Source organism: Gymnoscopelus microlampas (genome assembly GCF_963454915.1).
Source record: "Gymnoscopelus microlampas genome assembly, chromosome: 7".
Classification (NCBI taxonomy): domain Eukaryota; kingdom Metazoa; phylum Chordata; class Actinopteri; order Myctophiformes; family Myctophidae; genus Gymnoscopelus; species Gymnoscopelus microlampas.
Window position 1 is genome coordinate 12,593,539 of NC_139944.1, and position 22,361 is coordinate 12,615,899.

At 40.7% G+C, this 22,361-nt stretch overlaps 4 protein-coding genes across 8 annotated transcripts; 1 reads left to right on the forward strand and 3 right to left on the reverse strand.

Annotated features, from left to right (window-relative positions):
* The first annotated feature begins 322 nt into the window (after positions 1 to 322).
* Positions 323 to 10,265, forward strand: atf1 (activating transcription factor 1). Of its 5 annotated transcripts, none has more exons than XM_084062214.1 (8): positions 323 to 495; positions 1,375 to 1,478; positions 3,058 to 3,186; positions 3,533 to 3,630; positions 5,135 to 5,268; positions 6,156 to 6,338; positions 6,508 to 6,658; positions 9,381 to 10,265. In XM_084062214.1, exons 2-8 carry the CDS (start codon positions 1,380 to 1,382, stop codon positions 9,523 to 9,525), a joined length of 939 nt encoding a protein of 312 aa, XP_083918340.1. In that variant the 5' UTR covers positions 323 to 495; positions 1,375 to 1,379; the 3' UTR covers positions 9,526 to 10,265. The 5 variants fall into 5 exon arrangements, with proteins under 5 accessions (XP_083918340.1, XP_083918338.1, XP_083918339.1 ...); XM_084062212.1 differs by having other exon boundaries at positions 8,861 to 9,519; XM_084062213.1 differs by lacking the exon at positions 9,381 to 10,265 and adding an exon at positions 8,350 to 9,004.
* A 146-nt stretch (positions 10,266 to 10,411) lies between these two features.
* Positions 10,412 to 12,075, reverse strand: LOC311048885 (thiol S-methyltransferase TMT1A-like). Its single transcript, XM_084062217.1, has 2 exons — positions 11,713 to 12,075; positions 10,412 to 11,105 (listed from the first exon to the last, which is right to left on the reverse strand). The coding sequence occupies exons 1-2, from the start codon at positions 12,058 to 12,060 to the stop codon at positions 10,869 to 10,871; spliced, it is 585 nt and encodes a 194-aa protein (XP_083918343.1). The 5' UTR covers positions 12,061 to 12,075; the 3' UTR covers positions 10,412 to 10,868.
* A 427-nt stretch (positions 12,076 to 12,502) lies between these two features.
* On the reverse strand, positions 12,503 to 15,402 carry LOC311048880 (thiol S-methyltransferase TMT1A-like). Its single transcript, XM_084062203.1, has 2 exons — positions 14,887 to 15,402; positions 12,503 to 14,049 (listed from the first exon to the last, which is right to left on the reverse strand). The coding sequence occupies exons 1-2, from the start codon at positions 15,385 to 15,387 to the stop codon at positions 13,816 to 13,818; spliced, it is 735 nt and encodes a 244-aa protein (XP_083918329.1). The 5' UTR covers positions 15,388 to 15,402; the 3' UTR covers positions 12,503 to 13,815.
* Positions 15,403 to 18,376: 2,974 nt separating this feature from the next.
* LOC311048338 (UV excision repair protein RAD23 homolog B-like) lies at positions 18,377 to 19,498 on the reverse strand (the record flags this gene model as incomplete). Its single annotated transcript, XM_084061569.1, has 1 exon — positions 18,377 to 19,498. The coding sequence occupies one exon, from the start codon at positions 19,496 to 19,498 to the stop codon at positions 18,377 to 18,379; it is 1,122 nt and encodes a 373-aa protein (XP_083917695.1).
* Positions 19,499 to 22,361: the final 2,863 nt, after the last annotated feature.

Consider the following 22,361-nt stretch of genomic DNA (forward strand, 5'->3'; position numbering starts at 1 on the left):
AGTTAAGAACAAAATGTAGGAAATGAAAAAACGCGGGATATGTACTCGCGACCCATAAAAATGGACCCGCGACCCACAAATGGGTCCCGACCCACTGTCTGGGAAACAGCACTCTATGATGTGTGCGCGCGCGAAAATAATCGATCTGCAAGCTCACAAAGCGTCACATCACAACGCGCTGTGAATTTATAGATTGGCTATTCTCTGCTGTGCCTATCAGGTTTCACCGAACATCTCTCCGACCAATCACAAAACCGCAAAGGAAGGAATTACGTCATTCTTTCTTAGCTCGGGCACCGCCCTTTTCCTTTTCGGAAAAAAGAAAAAACCTGCTCAGCTATTTTTTTTTATGGCTGCCGTTTCTGTGTTTTTAGCGATTAGCTTGTTGCTATTTGCTAACCGCCCGTTTTTTCTACGATTCCACACTTTTCCCAACACACCGCCGTCGCTTAACGTCCAGGCTGTGAGCACGAGCTACCGCGAGGCGCTTTAAAGGTAAGGTTTGAACAATGGCAACGACGTGAAAATGTGACCGTTTGTGTGACGACGGTCCCGTCTGGCCGCTAATAATGGCGGCGTCGAGCTACTCGTCGTTTTACGAAGGCAAAGGGTGTAGTTTAGCTGCTAATGGCTCCGTGTAGCGCTGACGTCTATCGACGCGGGTACTCGCGTCGTGCCAGTGACACTGTTACACAAAACTTGAGACAAAAGCTCATCCATCCTATATGAGCCAGCATACTTTTCCAACGTCGCTTGTGCCAAGATGGCAAAGAAAACTGTTGTTTTGAAATGTGAAAGTTGTGTTAGGTTTAGCTGTAGCTGTTTACTGTTATGAGGGTTAACCTAGCACAGGCAGGCGTTAGCTTGGTGTTCAAACTAGAAGCTACCGCCGTTATAACTCGGCGGTTATGCTTAAAGAAAGAAAAGACCATTTTGGGTGTACAGTAATGCAGTGATCTGCGAGAAACAAAATCTTTTTGACAACATGTGAGGTGAGGTGCTTTTTGAATGAGGTCACTATCGGCCTGGTAATTATTGTTTCTAGAATCCGAGCCAAGGCAGCTATTAGATCATGTCTTTGCCGTAGATGGCTCTGCCAAGGGAGTTGAACCAAAGAGGAAGTAACTGATCTAGTGACTATTAACCAGGTTATTTAATAAGACACAGATTTGACATAAGCTAACCTTTCATTGCCTGCTGTTGGATCTAAGCCTAGTAACATGTGTTTATATGAGTCCCATTGCCGCCTGTTGTGAGATAAGTCCACAAACTGTAGCGGAAAGTAACATAATTCTACACGCACGCGCCCCTATTGTATCTTGTCCTAAAGTGGGGGTTATTGCGACATATTACCATTGATTTATTTGTCCCTAGTGACGATGGAAGAAATGCAGCAGGCCAGCAATGGCACTGAGTCACAGGCCTTCACCATCCCCACCACCCTAACAGCCTCTCACATCACACAGATAGCCCAGCAGGTATAAGACTAAACGTGTATTCATACTATTTCAGAAGCAGTGAAAGTGTGTGTGTGAGAGAGATCCATCATTTTATTATTTTTATTGTATTATTCATTCTCATCATACAGTGCCAAGAAAATCTTTTACAATTTTATGGTCAATGTAGCCATATTCATGAGATGGTGGGTGGAATGCTGCACCATGAAGCTCAGTGATTTAAAAAGAAGGAAAATAAATCAAAATAAATTGGTTATAATGAGTAGCTCATCAGAGTGAAAATGAAGAAGGAAGACACTGGCAAGCTCAGACAATTAAAGCCTTTTTATTAATAGGGTGCAGGCATACAACGTGATAACGTTTCAGTGTCAATACATCTTCATCAGGTCATGACCTTCTTCATACTTAGTAGTCCTAAGATGCACCAGATCAGCCTGAATTTGGGTAGAGGCGCGGTGGAACCCTCTTTGTTCCTAGCTCATCAGTCTTTGTGAATAAAGTTGGAAACTAAAGCGCTTTATATGTTTACCTACTTCAAAAGCAACAACCACTCTCACCTTAATTGATAAAGCTAAAAAGGCAGTATCCAAACTCTGCCATCTCAGCTGGCCAAGTGGCAACGTGACAGGTTTTAGGGCTAAAGTGTGCTGTTTTTGTAGCATCCTGTGTGTTCAGCGTGCTGGGATACCTACGCTTGCTTATCGCTCGGGCAGAGCTCAAGGCCACACTGCCAGCCTTGGTGTCAAGTGATTTAACACAAATGTATTGTAACAACAATGTATGGATAGCAAGCACTCCTCAACCCTCCTGGGGGAAAAAAACATATGGTATGATGCTAGCTTGATATGTCCGTGTGGGAACTCGGAATATACAGAATTGAAGTTCTGCACACAAAGCATCTTTTTCGGTACCAAACGAATGCTCTGTACCGAAATGGTTTGGTATGGACATGTGTATCATTACACCTCTAGTATAAGGCAATGTCTCAAACTTTCTTGTTTCAGGCCAATTTATGGCAAAAAATATAATAAAAACAATATTATTGATTACTCTGAAACAAATGGGGTAAAATTAATATAATAGATTTTGTGGAAATATGCTTGATTTGCATACAAACATGAGAATAATAAACCTTGCCAACATTTTATCAGCTTTGAGGAACAATTACAATATTACAATCAAAGTTGCTTGAGCTTTATTAACTTCATTGTTATTTAGAACTGAGTGTTATTATATTGCAGATGATGGAGAACAAATGTTCAGCACACTGCAGTGACTACACAAAACAAATTAATTATAGAATGAAAGGAGAATTTGGAAATGGCAATATATTGAAACTGTTAATGTTCCTGGGAGTAATATTGATAAATACTCCCAAATCCATCAAGTGCAGGTGATCTTAATTCACACACACATTCACATTTCCACCCATGTATTAAACTTCACAAACCCTCCTTTATTATACATTTCATGATATCCCATTTCCTTCTACAACATTGATGTTTCTCCTCATGACACCACTTACCCTGTGAGTAGCTAAGTAAACAAGTTCAAGTCAAAAAAACACTGTGAATTTCAAATTGTGCCTGTATATTTGTAGATGTCACTGGGCGGTTCTCCTGTGACAGTGGTGCAGCTTCCAGGGGGTCAATTTCAACTTCAGGCTGGGGTGATCCAGTCTGCCCAGTCCTCAGTCATCCAGTCCCCGCAGGTGCAGAGTGCCGTACAGGTGAGACAAACCTCCACTCCTCGGATATGAGCTGATCTCATTGGCCCGATATTCCCACAGCTGAGCCTTAAACAATAAAATAACTTAAAGTGCGTTCCTACCGTAAGATAAAATATATTTCTAGTCGCATGAATCGCTCCACTTTGGTTGGTCACACTGGTCAGCGTTGGTGGAGGGAACCAAATGTTGCCTCAGTTGGAACTGAATGGGAACGCACCTTGAGTGTAAGAATGTAACCAAATGCCATTTGATGACATTACACTCAGATTTGCACATGGATAAATGAACACATGGGATTTTACTGTGTAATGTTAATATTTACATTGTGAATTTGTCTTTCATGTAGAGCCAAGGTTCAGACAGTGACGATTCACAGGACTCCACCGACAGTGGATCCGCAGCCCAGAAGACACGAGAAATACTGGCCAGACGACCCTCCTACAGGTACACCCTTAAATCAGTGAATAAGAAACACTGGCCAGACCACCCTCCTAAAGGTACACCTTTAAATCAGTAAATAAATACATTCTGGCCAGACGACCCTCCTACAGGTACATCAGTGAATAAGGCAATACATCGAAGCTTGTATTGGTCAAAGGTTCATCTTGTGTAAGGCTTCTTCAGACATCGCAGCAGTAATAATTGTAATAAAAGGGGAATAAATTATAGCAAATTAACATATACAACATACTGTATAATATACATAGTGTATTAGTGGTGCGCATCTCTCCCTTATAAAATGATACAAGACGTATCTGATACATGGGTTATGATTCAGGGACAATACTTTTTAATACAGAACGATTTGGTGTGATGCTATTCGAGTATAGAACGATTTGGTGTGATCTGATATAATTTGATGCAATACAATCAATGCAATCTAATAGTTTTTAATTTTCCATTTATAAATGTAAGTTTATAACCGGTGAATACAAAAGTGGTGAGTTCTATAGAAAAGTTGGATTATCTAGTAAACAGTGTACAGTATGTTCAATGTATACGATCAGTGCACAGTAAATGGTGTCGGTATCCAGTACATACCGTCAGAAGACAATGGCAGTTAACAGTGTACCAGAAGTCACAGAAAAGAGCTAGTGATATCATTACATTTAAAAGCAGACTGTTAAGCTTCATTTATACTCTATTGCACGAGGGTCTCCCTTGTCAAAAAATACAGATCTACAAGCTAACAAAGGGCGTCCATGCGATAGGTTGTTAGCTTGTAGATCTTTTTTTTTTTTTTTAAGTAGCACCGTCATACTATAAATTTGGCTACAATGCACTGTTGTGTTGAGTGAATGGGGCATTGACTTATATACAGTTTCTTGTTTACAAACATTACTGGGTGCATGCATTCAGGGGGCAAAACCACTATGACTGAAACGTGCACAGCTGAGACTAATCAGCTTTGTGTGATTAGAGTCAGCTAGAGTAGCAAGCTGCATTGCATTATGTGACCTCAGGTACAAGTCTTGTCTGGAAAAGTAACCATAGATTCCCTGTTCCCCACATCTTCCAAACTTTAGATTTGTTGGTGTGCTCTGCACTGTAAATAGTCTGTGTTGTTTGTTTACCTCGCAGCACAAGCTATAAATGAGAGGCGGTCCTAATTATTTTGACAGCAGTAACTTGTAAAAGTTTAGATAAGTAATTCTTCCTCAGCAGGCTAGTTTATACTTGAGTAGAATTATCTGCAAAGCTTCAGTGAACCGATAATAAATAAAAACAATTTTACCGTACCATCGTCCAATTCATGGTACATTTGGATCGATCCAGGGGACTGCATCGATGTCAAAATTGATTACCGATTCATATCGGTTGATCTTTACACTACCTACAGCAAACAACAGCAACATAAATCCAAGGACACATGCTCCCATAATATTGTAAACATAATGTTGACATCAGATTTTACATCTCTCCTGCTGTTTTACTATTTATCTTGCAGGAAGATCCTTAATGAACTTTCGGGAGAGGAAGTGACGTCAAACAGTGAAGGCAATGATGGCAACCCCACCTCCACAGTGACCATGACCATGCCCACCACCACGCAAATCTACCAGACCAGCAGCGGCCAGTATAGTAAGAGCCTCTCCTTTTCACACTCTGTCCGCTAGCACGCGATTTGCGGTTTGTTACAGTCTCTGAACAGTGTTTGCCTGCATGGCCACGCCTGTATGTATGCCACCAAAATTTTGCCCAAATATGAAGATGACTGATGTCATCATCAACGAGATCTCTGTCAACCCACCCTATGTTTAGGGCGTGGCACGGAAAGGGGTTAGCTGTCAAATACCAGTCTATGATGTCAGTACTGTGACATCAGGCATCTCTGTAGCATGGACAGGTAAAAGAAGCAATATGGCAGAAATTGAACCTATCAAATATATCGGCAGTCATTTCAGATCCGACATGCTCAGTAGAGCTCCAGAATATTATTTAGCACTGGTTTAGTCCTGTTGCTTTAACTGAGACAGCGTTGAGACCTTGTAGATGTACAAGCAAACAACGTGTCGCATCGACTTGCATATGTGTTTGTAGATGTGTTTTTTGGCACGCAACTCCGTACTATGGAGACTTGTGTTGTGCTGTATCCTCCCACACAACCTGTGATGTATGTAGCAAACATGCTTGTGATTCAACTGCATTCAAAAACATTGAACATTATTAGACAATTGATATGTTAGTCTTGTGTACACCAGTGATTTGATTTTGAACCTGCAGGTTTCCCAGTAACAATTCTTTTATAATTTTCTTTCACTCAAGTCACAACACGTATAATGAAAAAAAGGGAACCTGACCTTGAGGTTTCAACAAGTCTATGACAGCATGTGTCCATGACTTCATGTCCTGTGTGTACACTTGCTTGCACTCACAGCCAAGGGTACTACTGTGTGTTCCCATCACATGGGTCAAATTCTATTTTGTGAGCTAGATCGTTTTGATGACCATCCATTTTTCTGTTCTAGTTACCATAGCCCCTAATGGCACCATCCAGTTGGCCAATCCAGGGGGTGAGGGCATTCAGGGTCTTCAGGCTCTCGCCATGACAAACTCTGCTGCCACCCAGCAAGGCCCTACCATCCTGCAGTATGCCCAGACGTCTGATGGACAACAGATACTTGTGCCTAGTAACCAGGTGGTTGTACAAGGTGAGGCATCAGGTGACACTGAACACACACACACAAACTGTACCTCTGGCATCAGAGCTACGGATGTGCATAAACATGCCATTTTTGGTGTGGCATACCGATTGAGGTGGCTTTCAAACTTTGTTATAGTTCCCCTCACACTCATGCCCAGACTGTCACCGCCCCTTAGGTGCAGGAGGAGAGATGCAGACATACCAGATACGCACGTCCACCGCCAGCTCCATGCCTCAGACCGTAGTCATGACCTCTCCTGTCGGACTCTCTCAGGGAAAGAGTGACGACCCTACCATGAAGAGGGAAATCAGGCTGGCAAAAAACAGGTATGAAAAATAGATGACAGCTGCTCTGCTTGGCAAGGACCCTTCTCTGCCTCCCATGTACGTATGTATTGAGGGAAGATGGAAGTTACACTTTGGGCAGAGCTATCAGTACCACAGCGAAGGGCTACCTGTTGTGTAATACTTAAAAAGTATTACATGAGTTTTGTGTCCAACGTTTTCAGTTTTTCAATCAAAATTAAATACAACCAGATACTTTGGTGGAATAAGAGTTCTAATGGAGTTTCTTAAGCATCAGTATAATTTTGGGATAATTTTGGGATAGTATATATATATATATATATATATATATATATATATATATCTGCTGTCCAGCCCGAAACTGCTAACTCCAAAACGCTCATTGTTCAGGAAACGAAAAAACAAGATATAAGTTTTTCAGAAAATGAAGAAAACCTTATATTTTTAAAACAAAGCAATACTACCTCGTCAAAGTTGGTATAGTGACTGTATATATTGTGAGATACTTGCATGTGTCATTATATTATCAACTCTTTACCCAAATCGCGGGTAAATCAACACTTTACCCAGTGCGAGTGGAGTTAGAAGTTTCAGACGAGCAGAAATCAAGCTGAAATGGAGTTAGGTGTCCAAACAACAGTAGCTCCACTCGCTGCTGAGAGAGGTTTCAAAAGGGTACAGATTCCCAAAAGCTAACAATGGATCTCCAAGCTCACAATGCATCACAACGTGTGAATTAATGCCCTGATGCTTCATGACACTTATTATATAGGCCTACAACAATAAACAGGACTTTAAATATTACAATAACTTCTGCTAAGAGGTAGTAGAACACTAGCGTGACAGAAATGCTATGAACGTCTTTCTTCTTATCACAATGCTCTCCTCATTAAACACTTCATAGGTTTTAGAAATATAATTACTTGTTTTCATAACATTAGCGTCAGTGCTGTTTGATAAACAGGTACACTGCATAGTTTTAACAGACTACGGGGAGTCTGTTTACGTGTTGTTCCTCCTCGTTCACTGCGCACCGCGCACTGCTAATGCTGTGCTGTAGCACTGGGTAGAGAGGAGAGGGGGGAGTTGTTTGTTTTTGACGGACAGTTTGAGGATCCAATGGAGTTGGGATTTTTCGTCTGAGGCGCTTTTTAATACTTTTCATTGGTTCAAATGTTTAGATTTTTTACACAGATGTGAAGGGTGTTCAATAGCGTCGATTTATGAAAAAAAAAAAAAAAAAACCTGAAAATGGAGTTAGTTGTTCCCGGCTGGACACCGACGATATATATCTCGATCGTAATAAAGTCAAATTAATTTGATCAACACATGTCTACATGTACATGAGTTATTGATAATTGTTAAGTCACTAAATTGAAGACATTTTACTCTTGAACCTGTACACAAGATATAACAAATACCTCCTTAAACCTCTGACAGAATAGTAACAAGAATAGAACTACTGTAAACAATACCTGATGCATTCATTATGAAGTGCACTTTGGTTTGTCTTCAATCAGGGCCCTATTTTTCAGTTATGTTAACAGATTCAGCACTCAACAATTTGTCTTTCCAAATTGTTTTGCAATGCTTTAACAGAGACCCACTCCCTTCTAATCTACAGTTAACATATTATTTGTTCATTTTTTTTTATGCCGGATCCACTGTATATTAGTGTACTGATTCGCGGACTTGATTTTTGTTTTCCCCAGAGAGGCAGCACGTGGTTGTCGTCGGAAGAAAAAGGATTATGTTAAATGTCTGGAAAACCGTGTGGCTGTTCTAGAAAACCAGAACAGGACCCTGATCGAAGAGCTCAAAACGTTAAAGGACCTTTACTGTGTTAAAACAGGATAGCCTAGTTGAGGAGAGTTGAAGACTTGCTATGGCAACAGCAAGTCTTTCCTAGTTGCTGCCATCAGTTAATAGATTCAGCACTCAACAAGACAACAATTTGTCTTTCCAAATAGTTTGCAATGCCCTAACAGAGAGCCACTCCCTTTTAATCTACAGTTAACAATTTGTTAATATTTGTTTGATGTACTGTATATTAAGCCCAGTCCACACCAATGATTCGCAACGCAACTACTTACAACCATTAGCCCCAAATGGCACCAGAACCGCTGCAATTTCTTGCAACTGGTTGCAAGTTGCGACTAGTTGCATTGGTGTGGAGCTGGCCTTTAGTGTACTGATTCCCGGATTTGATTTTTGTTTTCCCAGAGTGGCAGCCCGTGAATGTCGTCTGAAGAAAAAGGATTATGTTAAATGTCTGGAAAACCGTGTGGGTGTTCTAGAAAACCAGAACAAGACCCTGATTGAAGAGCTCAAAACATTAAAGGACCTTTACTGTGTTAAAACAGGATAGGCTAGTTGAGGAGAGTTGAAGACTTGCTATGGCAACAGCAAGTCTTTCCTAGTTGCTGCCATCAGTTATGTTAATAGATTCAGCACTCAACAAGACAACAATTTGTCTTTACAAATAGTTTGCAATGCTCTAACAGAGAGCCACTCCCTTCTATTCTGCAGTTAACAATTTGTTAATATTTGTTTGATGCACTGTATATTAAGCCAAGTCGAGTCCACACCAATGATTCGCTACGCAACTAGTTGCAACTGCAGCTACTTGCAACCAGTATCCCCAGATGGCACCGGTACCGCTGCAATATCTTGCGACTAGTTGCATTGGTGTGGAGCTGGCCTTTAGTGTACTGATTCCCAGATTTGATTTTTGTTTTCCCAGAGAGGCAGCCCGTGATTGTCGTCTGAAGAAAAAGGATTATATTAAATGTCTGGAAAACCGTGTGGGTGTTCTAGAAAACCAGAACAAGACCCTGATCGAAGAGCTCAAAACATTAAAGGACCTTTACTGTGTTAAAACAGGATAGGCTAGTTGAGGAGAGTTGAAGACTTGCTATGGCAACAGCCCAGCTCTGCCATTTGGACATTGTAGGGTTATCTGGGAACACGTTTCATTTCAGATGTGGCTGTGATCCTACATGTTTTTTTTAAATGATATTTGATAAAGACAAAATATGTCATTGAAACATAACCCATTTTAAACTACAAAAAGAAAACAAATGTATTTTTCGCCCAATGTTTTTTCATGCTAGTAGATTTGGTAATGCTATCATCCTATGTTTATATTTGTGTATATTTTGAGTACACAGAAAGATTGAATTGTGAGTTTTTATTGATATTGAATTTCTAATTGTTCTTGTTTTTGCTTGTTAGAACTGGCCTGTTTTCTTTACTTTGTGTTGGCTGTAGGAATCTTTTTCTTCTTTAAACATCTGCAGACGTCTGATTGTAAGATTACTGCAAAGAAGTGATTCCTTTTTCGTATGTGAACCAGCAATTCCCAACTCCCTTATTCCCCTATAAGGAAATGTTACAATTGTCATTCCTTATTTTTGTGCAACGGGATAAAAAGGGTATTAGATTGATGTCATTGTGTATGGCTAATTTGGCTGTTACTTGGCTGTTACTCAGACAATCAGGGAAAAAAAGCACAATGTCCAGGTAATATTTATTTTGTACATCTTTTGGGAAGGGATGGGGCTGAAGAGCAAACAAAGAGTAACAAATGTTCCTGAGTATGTAACTAAATAAATATATTTTTAATCTATTTTACTTTAATTTATTTAGATGAAAACAGATAAAGTGGTCTCACATCACCAAACTGTCTGGAAAGCAGGCTTTGACTGTTTTGGCTTCCTGGGGGTAAAATTGTACATCAAAAGGTAATTAGAATTACTAATCTGATGGAGGCAATAGTGATTAACCAGAAACATTATTAATTTCCCACAAAATATTTTTTATTTCTTAATTATACATTTTTGTATAGCTTTGTGTAATGGTAAACTGTACATTTTAATTCACAGAGCGTGTGTATTGATTGATTGAATACTTAATTAACAGTTTGCAAAAAAAGGTACAGTGGTACAGCTGAAAGGATAACCCAAACAAGCCAAGGGCTTATTTCCATTGAGATCCTGTGTATTCAATTCATCGAGACATTTAAAGACAAACAATATACAATATGAAAAACGTATGAGTAGTAATAAAAAAGAAAAATCGGTACAGTAAACAGTAGTGGTGGGGGTAAGTAATAGTAATGTGAAGTGAATAGGAAAATGTCATTCTAAATGAATGGGAAGGCAACCTGTCAATCTCTTGACAGTACTTAACCTGTTGCTAACGATGAGCTTCACAATGGATGTTTCCAAATTCACTTAATGGCATATCCCATGATGTGTGGCTTTATAGTGATTGTGACCCCTGGGGCCTCAAAGTGCCTCAGGTGAAGTTCTGAAAAACAAGCTGCCTCCAGATCCTCCCATGTTGTTCTGGTTACAGTACATCCATCCCCAAGATAGTACCATATGGGCTGGAGAACATGCTGGAAGAAGTATGTCCAAGAGGAAGGTTCTGAAACAACATGCTCCATAAAGTAGAAAGCTCCACCCTATAGGGTGGAACAGGTTATTAGATTTTATTGTTGTGGCTTAAGTTACAGTCAATTAATATATAATACAGATACACATTCATATGAAATAATACTCTAGACTGAGCTCTGATTTCAGTGGTGGAAAGTAACCAAGTACATTTATTTAAGTACTGTACTTGAGTATAATTTAAAGTAATCCTTTTGCTACTTCTCCACTACATCTCAAGAGGCAAATATTGTACTTTTACTCCACTACGGTTATTTGAAAACGTTAGTTATTACTGTAGATTTTGATTATTACAAAACATGATACAGTAACCAGTAACCACTTCAGCCCTATCATATGTACATCTACAATGCAACGTATTGTGAGCTTGTAGATCTGCTATTTTCACAAGGTGTTTATACATTTGAAAACTTGAAATGGGACATTCTGCATAATTAGTACTTTTACTTTTGGTAATTTTTAAGTACATTTGGATGCCCACACTTTTGTTGTATATTTACTCAAGTAAATTTTTCATTCCAGACTTTTACTTGTAACAGTGTTTCTACATTGCAGTATTGGTAGCCTACTTTTAAAGTGAGTACTTTTTCCACCACTGTCTGATTCATCCCATCTCACCGTTTTGAGAATGCGTCTCGCCTCCTCAAGCACTCGTTTCACGTTGCTGACAGAACACAGGACCAAGGTGCAGACAACGACGTCAACAGAATCGTCCCTCACTTCCTTCATGTCTTCTCCAGAGACGACCAGAAACCGCTCATAAGTCAAATGCTTACTCGCGTCCATGCTCATCTGAAGGTATCTCTCAAAGTGCGGGTTAGGGTCGGTGCAGATCACCGTACAGCCATGTGGATAGAACTTGAAATTTGCTCCGCTACCGCAGCCGATCTCAAGAAGGCGAAGTGTACCGTCGGGTCCGGTAAATCTATGAAGATTTCGGAAAAGGTCTCTCTTCGTTTCATGCATTTTATCATTGTATGAAAATGTTATGTTATAGGCAAATAATGGAAACAAACGTTTGTAAAAAGCGTACAAACCCACGATCTCCATGATCTGAAAGGGCAAAGATATCACTAAACAAATTATTCTGCAAAAATGCAAAAGACACGACATTTTCCTTATTTATCTGAGCCAATCTCGCTGTGAAGTCATTGTTATTGTGCAGTCTTTACTGAAATAGGTTAACTCCGTAAGCTGAGAGACAGGTTGAGAAGATCATGAGATTAAATCAATTTGTGAGCCTCATTTTGTGTTCCATGTTCTCCTCATGGTGGCGCAATTGGCACAGAAAACAGCCACTGCGCTACACGTGGGTCAGAGCTATCAGCATGGTCACAATCTATCACTGCGATGCATTTCCTTTCCACTGCGTTAAAATTATTATGAAATAAATGAGAAGACCACCATCTTAATGATACATTAATTTATTGACAAAAATGTAAAGAACGCAAAATGCAACATCTCTATTTCAGTTTAAATTAGTGGTTCCTCTGCTCTCCATATATGTATATATTAGAAATGTATGAAGGATAAAAAAATATTTTAGCACACTAGAACATCCAGCTCTTAAATAAGGCTACTCTTTGGACTATTCTCAACCTTTTCATTTTGGCAGTAATGACAAAGTACATAGTAGGCCTATATCCACAGAGCTGGGTCATAACTCTAATCCATCCCTTTTCATTTTGACAGTATAGGGACGAAGTACATAGTAGGCCTATCCACAGAACTGGGTTATAACTCTAATCCATCTCTTCATTTTGGCAGTAGGGAGTGGGGACAAAGTACATAGTATCCTCAGAGGAGCTGGGTCACAACTCTAGTCCATGGTGGTAATAAATCCCCCATATTTGGCATGAAACGTGCCTCTATAATCTGGTTTACATAATGTAATCTAGGCAGTGCATATTCTTAAAACAAATTACATGTAGTTCCAGCTACCCCACTTTTTACTGTAAGGCTGCCTGCAATTATCCTGATTGGGTCAGGATGTGAGGACAACACTTGATCTAAAAATATGATATATCTTGTGGCAACTTAAACAAGTTAAGCAAATATAGAGCTGAGGGGAGAGTAGATACCTCGTGTTATCAGGACATATTTGCTTGGTTTATGATAAAAATGATATTACTGAAAAGCTGATTATATTTTAGAATTATGTAATTGATTGACCACTCTTTTGCAACAGCATTGCAGCAGGAGGGAATCTTCAAGTTTCCAAAGTCTGCACATTTCAACTAAGTACCAATTGTCAAGATTTTGATGACAACTCTATACTGGCATTTGTCTGTTAAATGTTATATATTGCATTAACACAATTGCATAGGCCCTACATACTGTATCTAGGCCTACTAGAAAAATGCAATGAAGATTGTCCTCACCAAAAACAAGCAAAGTGAATACAGGATTTCATAGTTTATAACAAACTTGACGATGTTGATTATTACACCTGACCTTATAGTGTTATACTGGTAGAAATGTCGAGTTTATTTACTCTTGTGTTGATCTCGAACCACTTAGCAAGCCCCAAGATCATTCATACACACATAAGATCATTACTCTGAGGAGTAATAGAAAGGTGTCTTGCATGTATGGCTAACACTGTGATCCATTCTATGGAAATAGAACAGCTAACTATTACAAAAAAGAAGCAAGCATTGTGCAATGTGCATAGTGCAATTATACTGATGTTGCTATTCACTTAAACATCCTTTGCCAAACCTATTTGACAGCATATCCCACAATATGTGGTTGTATCATGAAGGTGAGTGGTGCATCAATGTGTCGAAGATTGAGTTGGGAGAATCCAGCTGACTCCAGATCCTTCCACGTTGTCCTGGTGACCTCGCATCCATCACCAAAGTAGTACCACATGGGTTGGAGAACATGCTGGAAGAAGTATGTCCACGTTGAGGGGTCTGCCACAACATGCTCCATGAAGTAGAAGGCACCACCCTGTAGGACACATTGGGTCTACCGATTAAAAAAATCAAAGAGATTCATCCAGACGTTTACAATAGTTTTGATAAGCGTTGAAACGTGTGGGCTTCTTAGCATATTTTTATCCGATCGGCGGCCATTCTTTCATAGAGTTATAATGTATCAGAGTGCATGCAGTACACCTCCCAACCGATAGGGTCGCGTAGTTGAAAGCATATGGAGAACATTCTGAGAAAATGGCCACCACGACGGGTACCAAGACCCGGGCGTTTTAACGTGTTACATCCATAGCCGTGGGGTCAGGACTTTATATTTGCAATCTAAACGTGTATGTAGATGTACGAGTTGTAAATGTAGACATTTCAAAAACCAGGACGAGCGTCATATGAACCATGGCTAGGTGAGTGGGTGACCATATTTGTTCATATTTTCTGATTGGGTTAGGACCTAACCCAATCAGATCAGATAAGATCCTGTATAAATGTATAAGCTAATTTAAAAGTTGATAAGCCATTGACGTGGATTGTTTTATGCAAGCAATCTTTTTATTGTAAGGCCAAAGTACACCAGAGTGAGCGTCACCGCAGTGAGTGATACAGTACAGGTGTAAAAAAAAAACAAAAAAAAAACACAAGTTTTAACTTAACAATTTTCAGTTAAAACATTTTTTGTTTTGAGATGTGTGGCCCTTCACTCACTTTATCAAAGTCAGTACGGCCCTCTGGAAATAAATGCTGCCCACCCCTGGGTTAGGTGTTTGCATGAAAGGAACGATAAACGCCTATGCAACCACTGAAAACAACTAGGCTATTATTATTGTAATTCTTTCGTTGTTAAGTTGTTATAACTCACAGGCCTCAGTATACGATGCGCTTCTTGCAGAGTTCGTGGTATGTCTTCGACAGAACACAGTACAAGTGTGCAGACCACAGCGTCCACGGATTCACTCTCAATAATCCCCAGATCCTCTCCAGACGCGATCGCGAACCTCTCGAACGCCAGGTGGTCGTTGTCCGCCAGGCTCTTTGACAAGTACTTCTGAAAGTGAGGGTTCGGGTCGGTGCAGACCACCTTGCATCCCGACGGGTAGTACTTGAAATTCGCCCCGGTGCCGCAGCCAATTTCCAAAACACTGAGGGCTTCGCCGGATCTCTTGAACTCTGACAGATTGCTAAAGAGATCCTTCTTTTTGTCGTGCATCTTCTTGTTGTATCCCAGAGACATTTTGAACATAATGAATGGGAAAACTCGCCTGGATACGTTACCGTACAAGCCGACCGCTTTAAGCAGGTGCAAGGGTATAGTTAGCACCTTGAAAAAGAATGTCAAACAGTTCATTAGTAGAAGCGCCATTTTTGCGGTCTGTTATCGCCGTCTGGGCGACTTCACCAAAACAGGGACACGATTGGTGAATCCAATGGGCGTGTTCCGATCTATAGTGACGTGACCTGTTGTTGTTGACGTCGCCTTTTTATTGATTGTACCTGCACAACTTTAGTGAAAGTAGTCTACCATAATGTCTACCACATATTGTTTTCTTGCACACAAGTTGACACAACTGAAAACGGTGTCTTTGCTTGGGAAATAGTGGAATAATTAGATAGATGGATGGATATAGGTGGGTGGATGGCAGTGGACAGTGGTGTAAAGTAACTAAGTACATTTACTCAAGTACTGTACTTATAAGTACAGTTTTGAAGTATTTTTTACTTGACTGGAGTATTTCCAAGTTTCAGTTATTTTTATTTTACTCCACTACACTTTTTTGGGAAACTTTAGTTTATAGTTATTTTGTAGATTTAGATTATTATTACAAAACATATACATTAACCACTTGAAAATAGCCGATCCACAAGCTCACAATGTGTCACGATCATTGTGAGCTTCTCCATTTTGAGGCATTAGCAGCTATTTCAAATGTATAAAAATACATTTGAAAACTTGTGAAATGGGACATTCTGCATAATGAGTACTTTCTACTTTTGGTACTTTAAGTACATTTTTATACCAATACTTTTGTACTTTTACTTAATTTTAAATTCTGGACTTTTACTTGTGACAGAGCTTTCACATTGCAGTATTGATACTTTTACTAAAGTAAAACATGTGAGTACTTTTCCCACTACTGCACACAGGTTTCTTGTAGGCCTACTTGTTAGGCAATACTACTCCCTATGACAAATATGTTGCTGTACTGTTACTGTATGTTGTCTGAAGACCCCACCACACTTAAAATGCTATTTATTTTATCCAGTCATGAATTTCTCCAAACTACAGCCAAATTAAGTCCTTAAAATAATTCACCCTGCCATCTGCAACCTTGGTGCAAAAGTAATTGTAAGAGCTGACTCCAGAGACATTGTGGTGGAGCAGTATCTTGTAATAGGCTATTCAAGAAATTGAAATAAACTAATAAAGCTACTTTTTACATTTACATGCACCCAGCAATATAGGTACTTTCGCACAAAAATGGGTCTGTGACTAAAAGGAAAAGTGGGTGTGGCTGAATTTATGCCAAGGAGTAGTATTTGTGCAAAACAAATACTTGTCTTGGAAAAAAAACCTAGTTTGTCCCAAGCTACTTAAGGCAGCATTAAACATTTTTGTTCAATGTTCCTGCATAAGGTTGCAAGTAACTTTAAGCAGCTGTCACAGGTTCACTTAGGAGAGTTCACTTAGGAGAAATTTCAACGTGTTTAAAAGATTTACTGGACACCTTTATAAACACATTGATGAAGACATCTTGGTAAGAAATGTGTTCCAGGTTGCTTGCAATATCCCCTGACTATAAATGAGAATATTCACAATATGAGTTTCAAGCAGTGTCCTCACATTTGATCTCAAATCAGAATATGGCACTGGATTCCCCATATATGAAAACCAATCAAAGCCAAATTCAATCTACATTGTTTAGTCAAAAATATCATGTTTTTAATATGTTTCAGCATAGTGGTAGCTGCCATCTTTAAATGATCAATTTTGAGGCATTAGCAGCTATTTCTTTACTGGGCATACAACATATTTGGATTCAGCAGCGCTTAAAGCCTCACTAAGTAACTTTTCTTTTCGACCCTGATTTGAACCTGGGTCTCCTGCGCAAGTTCTGAAATGTGTACCACTGTACCTAATAGAGCCTGACTGCTTGCTCAGGGGATAAATAGAATTTTCATGTCAAATCAGAATCAGTATCTAAATGCCTCAATAGAAATTCCGCCAAGACTACTTCGGTCATCTTTGACATATCTCTGACTTAAAGGAGTAGTTCACCCAAATAATTACTTATTTTCTATCAATTACACACCCCATGTCATGAAGGCTCGAATTCAAAGATTTTTTTGCGACAAAAACAAAAAAAATCTCCATGAATTCAAGGCTTCAAGGGGTGAGTAATTGATAGCAAATACGTAATATTTTAGGCAAACTACTCCTTTAAGACTCATATCTGGCAGAGGTTTCAGACAGTTCCATTCACTTCCATAATAAAATGTAATGCATGGAAGTACTTCCTTGGCCTACTGGCAGTATGTACAAAGAATTTGGATTAGTGTGTCGGTTTACAAGATTATCCCCAGACAACACACACACTCCTCTATATTGTCTCGCCTCCTACAGAGCCTCACCATATAAAAATAATTGGGAGTGCCTGGTAGCTCAATCACAGGCTCCTTGTGAAGTGAGATGACCCGGGTTTGAATCCTCTGTGCCATCGGCTTCCTAACTCTCTACATACTGTGGTAGAAAATGCAAAAAAAGAAAAGAAAATGCTTCTGGTGGTCAGACAATTTGGCTGTATGGTTAGTGCACTGACCACATTGCAAGTTTGTTGAGGACCAGGGTTTGAATCCTCTCTCAGACCATGGTTTTCCTCCGTCTCTCTACTCTCCTATCTGAATAAAAGAGAAAATTAAAAGGTTAAGAAAAGTATCAAAAAAAGAAAATAAATTGTCTTGCAGTCACTTGGTGGACACCATGAAAGTCAGTGGGCAAGACTGCTGTCCATAACCCTCTTTTGGGGTAAAAAAAAAGATGAAGAAAAACTATTTTGGGGTGTTTGCCAGTGTAAATCACCTTCCAGGCACAATTTCCGTCCTGAAGTGCTTTTTCGCATGGGTGAATTGCGACTTTGACAGCAGCTTCTGCCGTTCCATTGGCCTTGGGATGCCTTGGTGAGGAAGTGATTTATTCACAACAACTCCCACGCCACAGAAAACCCCTCCCTCACTGCCATCTCTCCATTGTCCTTCTTAATCCACAACAATCACACCCCATCCCTCTCCCTTCCTCCGGTTGCTCCTTCCTTCACCGTTACCAGTCCAGTTCAGAATGACTATGGCCCTTATTGTTAATCATCGTCATTCTGTTGTAAAAGGAAGTTTGCAGCCATGTTCTCGTTCTTTTCACAAGCAAAGTAAGCTTGTATAACCATTCCCTCTGGAAATCCGAGGGCTTTTAGCCTCTCAATGGCTTCTTTCTCCTGGTGTGTTACTTGGATATAGTTCATATTATTTCCGCTGGGGGCATCACCTGCACCGTCCACACCTCTGCTGCTCTCTTGTACCCCCTCTGGATTTGGCTCGTTTAACATTTGGATGAATTGTTCCTGATGGTTATTGATCTCATGAAGGAGCTCTGGGTTCTCTCTACTTATCTCATGCAGCAGACCTGGAAGAATGTTGGGATTCTGCTGGATCAGCGTTCTTATCATCTGGAACTGGGGTTGGCTGGCCAGGTAGCTCAGGGGGTTGCCTCCGCTGTCACTTTGTGAAGAGCCGGTAGTTGAGGGAACACTCATAGAGCCGCCTGCGGGAACAGGTAGCATTCCTCCTATTTGAGGGGCCACTGGGTCAGCCTCTTCTGTACCGCGGTCCTCCTCCGTGCTTGGGATGCCCGTCATCAGATACTCCACAGCTCTGTCTGGATTGTTGTAACTGGCTCTGAGTGCGGCCACCACCTGCTCTCTCTCATACCCCCCTAACAACATCAGCTCATTCACTGTGGCTTCATAAGAGGGGCCTGTCACAAGGGCTGAAATTGCTTCATCAAATAAATTTGCGTTTGTTGCAGTTTCACAGGTACTTGTAGTGGTTGAAGTTGACTTGTCCTCTTTAGGTGCGCCTTCTAGCGGGGTGTCGGAGCCCAATGCAGAGGTAGCTGGGGCTGTGGGAGCTGTAGTCATAGGAGCTGAGGCGGCAGGAGCTGGGGCAGCAGGAGCTTGGGCAGCTGCTGGGGTTGGTTTAGGCTTGCCCACCATAACCACAACAAAGCTCTTCTCATCTATATTGTACTCTTTGAGAGTTCTGTCATCACACAGGATTTTACCTGCACATATCAGTTTCTGTCCATCAGCTGGATATTCCTTCCCCCTCGCATGTTCAATCTTTTCTTTCAATGACTTCACGGTCTCCTCTGAATCTATGTCTATGTTAAACCTTTGTTGTGTAAGTGTTCTTAAGGTAAGCTGCATTTTGGCCATAGTTATTTCACCCTGTCTCAGGCTACACTTTTTACAAGTTTGGTTACTTTCACTGGGTAATTATAAACTAACAGCTTTGTTTTCACTCACCTGACTTAAATATGGCTGTAGGCTAGAGATCTTATTCGTCACTACTTATTGATTACATATGCATATATCCATATATGGTGCTTTGGTCTAGTTCAGTGGTTATCAAACCTTCTGAGACCAGGGTACCGCAATACATAATTCTTTCATCCATGACACCCCTAAATTACTTTATTGTTTTTCACTCTAGCCTCAGCTCTATGGGCAGGGCATTCAAAAGCGTGGGTGTCCCCGGACTGCGAATGTCCGATCGCCCTGGGTGACGAGGTGAGACGTGGGGACTTTAAGGAGAGCCTCACCCGAGGATCTAAGCTAGCGCCCAGATTCATAGGGTGGCAGCAAGTCTTTGGTGTAGCTGGAGGCCAGTCCCTGCCGGACGTTAAAAGTTATCAGTAAAATCTTAGAATCTATTCTGAAGCTATCAGTGAAGTGCAGCTAGGATGGGTGTAATGTCATCACGTTTCTTAGTGTTGGTTAGTAGTCTGACAGCTGAAATCTGTACCAGTTGGAGGCGGGAAATAGCTTTTTTTATAGAGGCCAGAGTAAGGAGTTACAGAAGTCCAAACGTGATGAAATGAAGCCGTGAATTACCTTTTCAAGGTCTGCTGATGAAAAAAATATCTAATTCTGGCTATGTTCCGTAGCTGGAAATAACATGTCTGAACGACTCGTGTGACTTGAGGACTGAATGAGAGGTCTGAATCAAAAATCACACCCAGGTTGCGGCCTGTATGCGTGACATTGGACGATAAGCTACTATGCTCTGACTGGAAGGAAAGTGTGGAGTTATGGGCACAGACGGGACAACGGGTACTCTGACAAAGCCCCGACACTATGACTCAGACAACCATCGGATTGGCGGTGCGACGTAGGTGTGAGGGCGGCCCGAAGCTCTAGTATAAAATAATTGTATAACTGATATTAGAAAGTAACTTTGTGAAGCCCTGGTCCAGCTGCAAGCTACTGTGTGCATGTAGATCAGCTATTTTTTATCATTTCTCTTTCTTAGGTAATATTTGACAATTAGGCCAATGTTGATTTTTTTTATAGTATAGTTTGTTCATTACTTTTGATGCAGTAATGGTCAAAAGTCATTCATGTGCAATATAACCGGTTTACACGTATACTTGTATGTTGGTTTGTTTCCAGATTGTGCTGTTGCTATTATGCAACTTTAGGAAGAAACTGATTTTCTTACAATCTTACAATATATTCGTGAAATCTCTGTCTCTGCCTGAGGTTCACGTATCTCGAAAACCATTGTACCGATTGACTTCAAACCCAAGGTAGTAGTAACATGCCCGGCGTCGAGTCGGTCGGATAGACGGTTGTCTAGAACCGCTATGCTCATATAAGGTCAAGCGCATAAACGGGACCGACCGACCGACTTCAAACGTGTGGCAAGTCAGTCAGATCACCAGATCTCCATCGATAAAAACGCAAATCCCAATATGGAGTACCCCGATGTCATCAACATGATGTCATAATGCTGATGTCATAGAATGGCCTGGACTCCATATTTGGGCATTATGGTAAAATACAGTATTATAGTAGCCTACAGTAAACAAAAAACAAAACAAAAAAGGCACCCCAAAAATAACCCAGGGGGGGCACATCAGTTTCAAAGGGCATGATGCCACTGGGCACGATGCCCCTCCGGTTATACAATACCCGTTGTACCCGTTGTGCCCATCTGTCTGCCTGCGTCCCTTTTCTGTCCATATACTGAGATCACTGGGCACAGTGGCTCAGGGGAAGAGTGCCCGGATGGAAACCGTGAGGTTCCCAGTTCGTTCCCAGGCTCCCCGGGAGATAGTTGAGCAAGACGCTGAACCCCTAATTGCTCCCGATGAGCAGGTTGGTGCCTTGCATGGTTTCCTCCGCCATCGTTGTATGAATGTGTGAATATAATGCACAATATATGTAAAGCGCTTTAGATAAAAGCTCTATATAAATGCACCATTTACCATTACTCCCCGGATCTTGGCAGACTAAGAAAGGTGTGTGCCGAAGATGTAACAAGCCTCTGGTTAACATGCGCCTCTTTCAGCTCCTCTTTCTTCCACTTATACTCCTCCCTCAGAGCCTCCCCTTTCCAGGGACAAGTATGCTGCCCTTATCTCCCACCAGACCAAATGACTCACGGTCTAGGGGCCTCAACGGTCCAATATGAATATGTGTATCGTTACACCCTAATATACAGAGTACACACACACACACACACACACACACACACACACACACACACACACACGCACATATATATATACAGTATATTTAAACATATTTTGTAGAAAAAACAGCTAACTCTCCCTCCTGCTTCTGCTAATATCTGCTCTAAGGTACTACGAGTTCTGATGAGGGTGGTGTGGTAGGCCGAGCGGACCACTGGGAGCCCATACGACAGTAGGTGCTTGGGGAGGGCTAAGAGGTTCCTGAGGGGTAAAGAGCACCTCCGTAGCGGATTGTTCATGATGATGCAGACTGGTAGGCACAAGATAAAATAAAAAGGAAAACAAAAATAAAAATAAAACGGTAAGCATGCATTCATCTGTATAACAATGCATGTTTTATCTCATACGGTATTTTCCACAAATGTACATGGATGAGTTTACTGATGTATAACAGTTTTGTGTTACTGCAGATACTGTATATGTGATGTACTTTATTTAGTAAGACATGAGAACAGTACATGACAGTACATAACAGTACATGGAAGTACAAATTCACAATACAAGGTCTACTAAACTGGATAGCTCATTAAGCA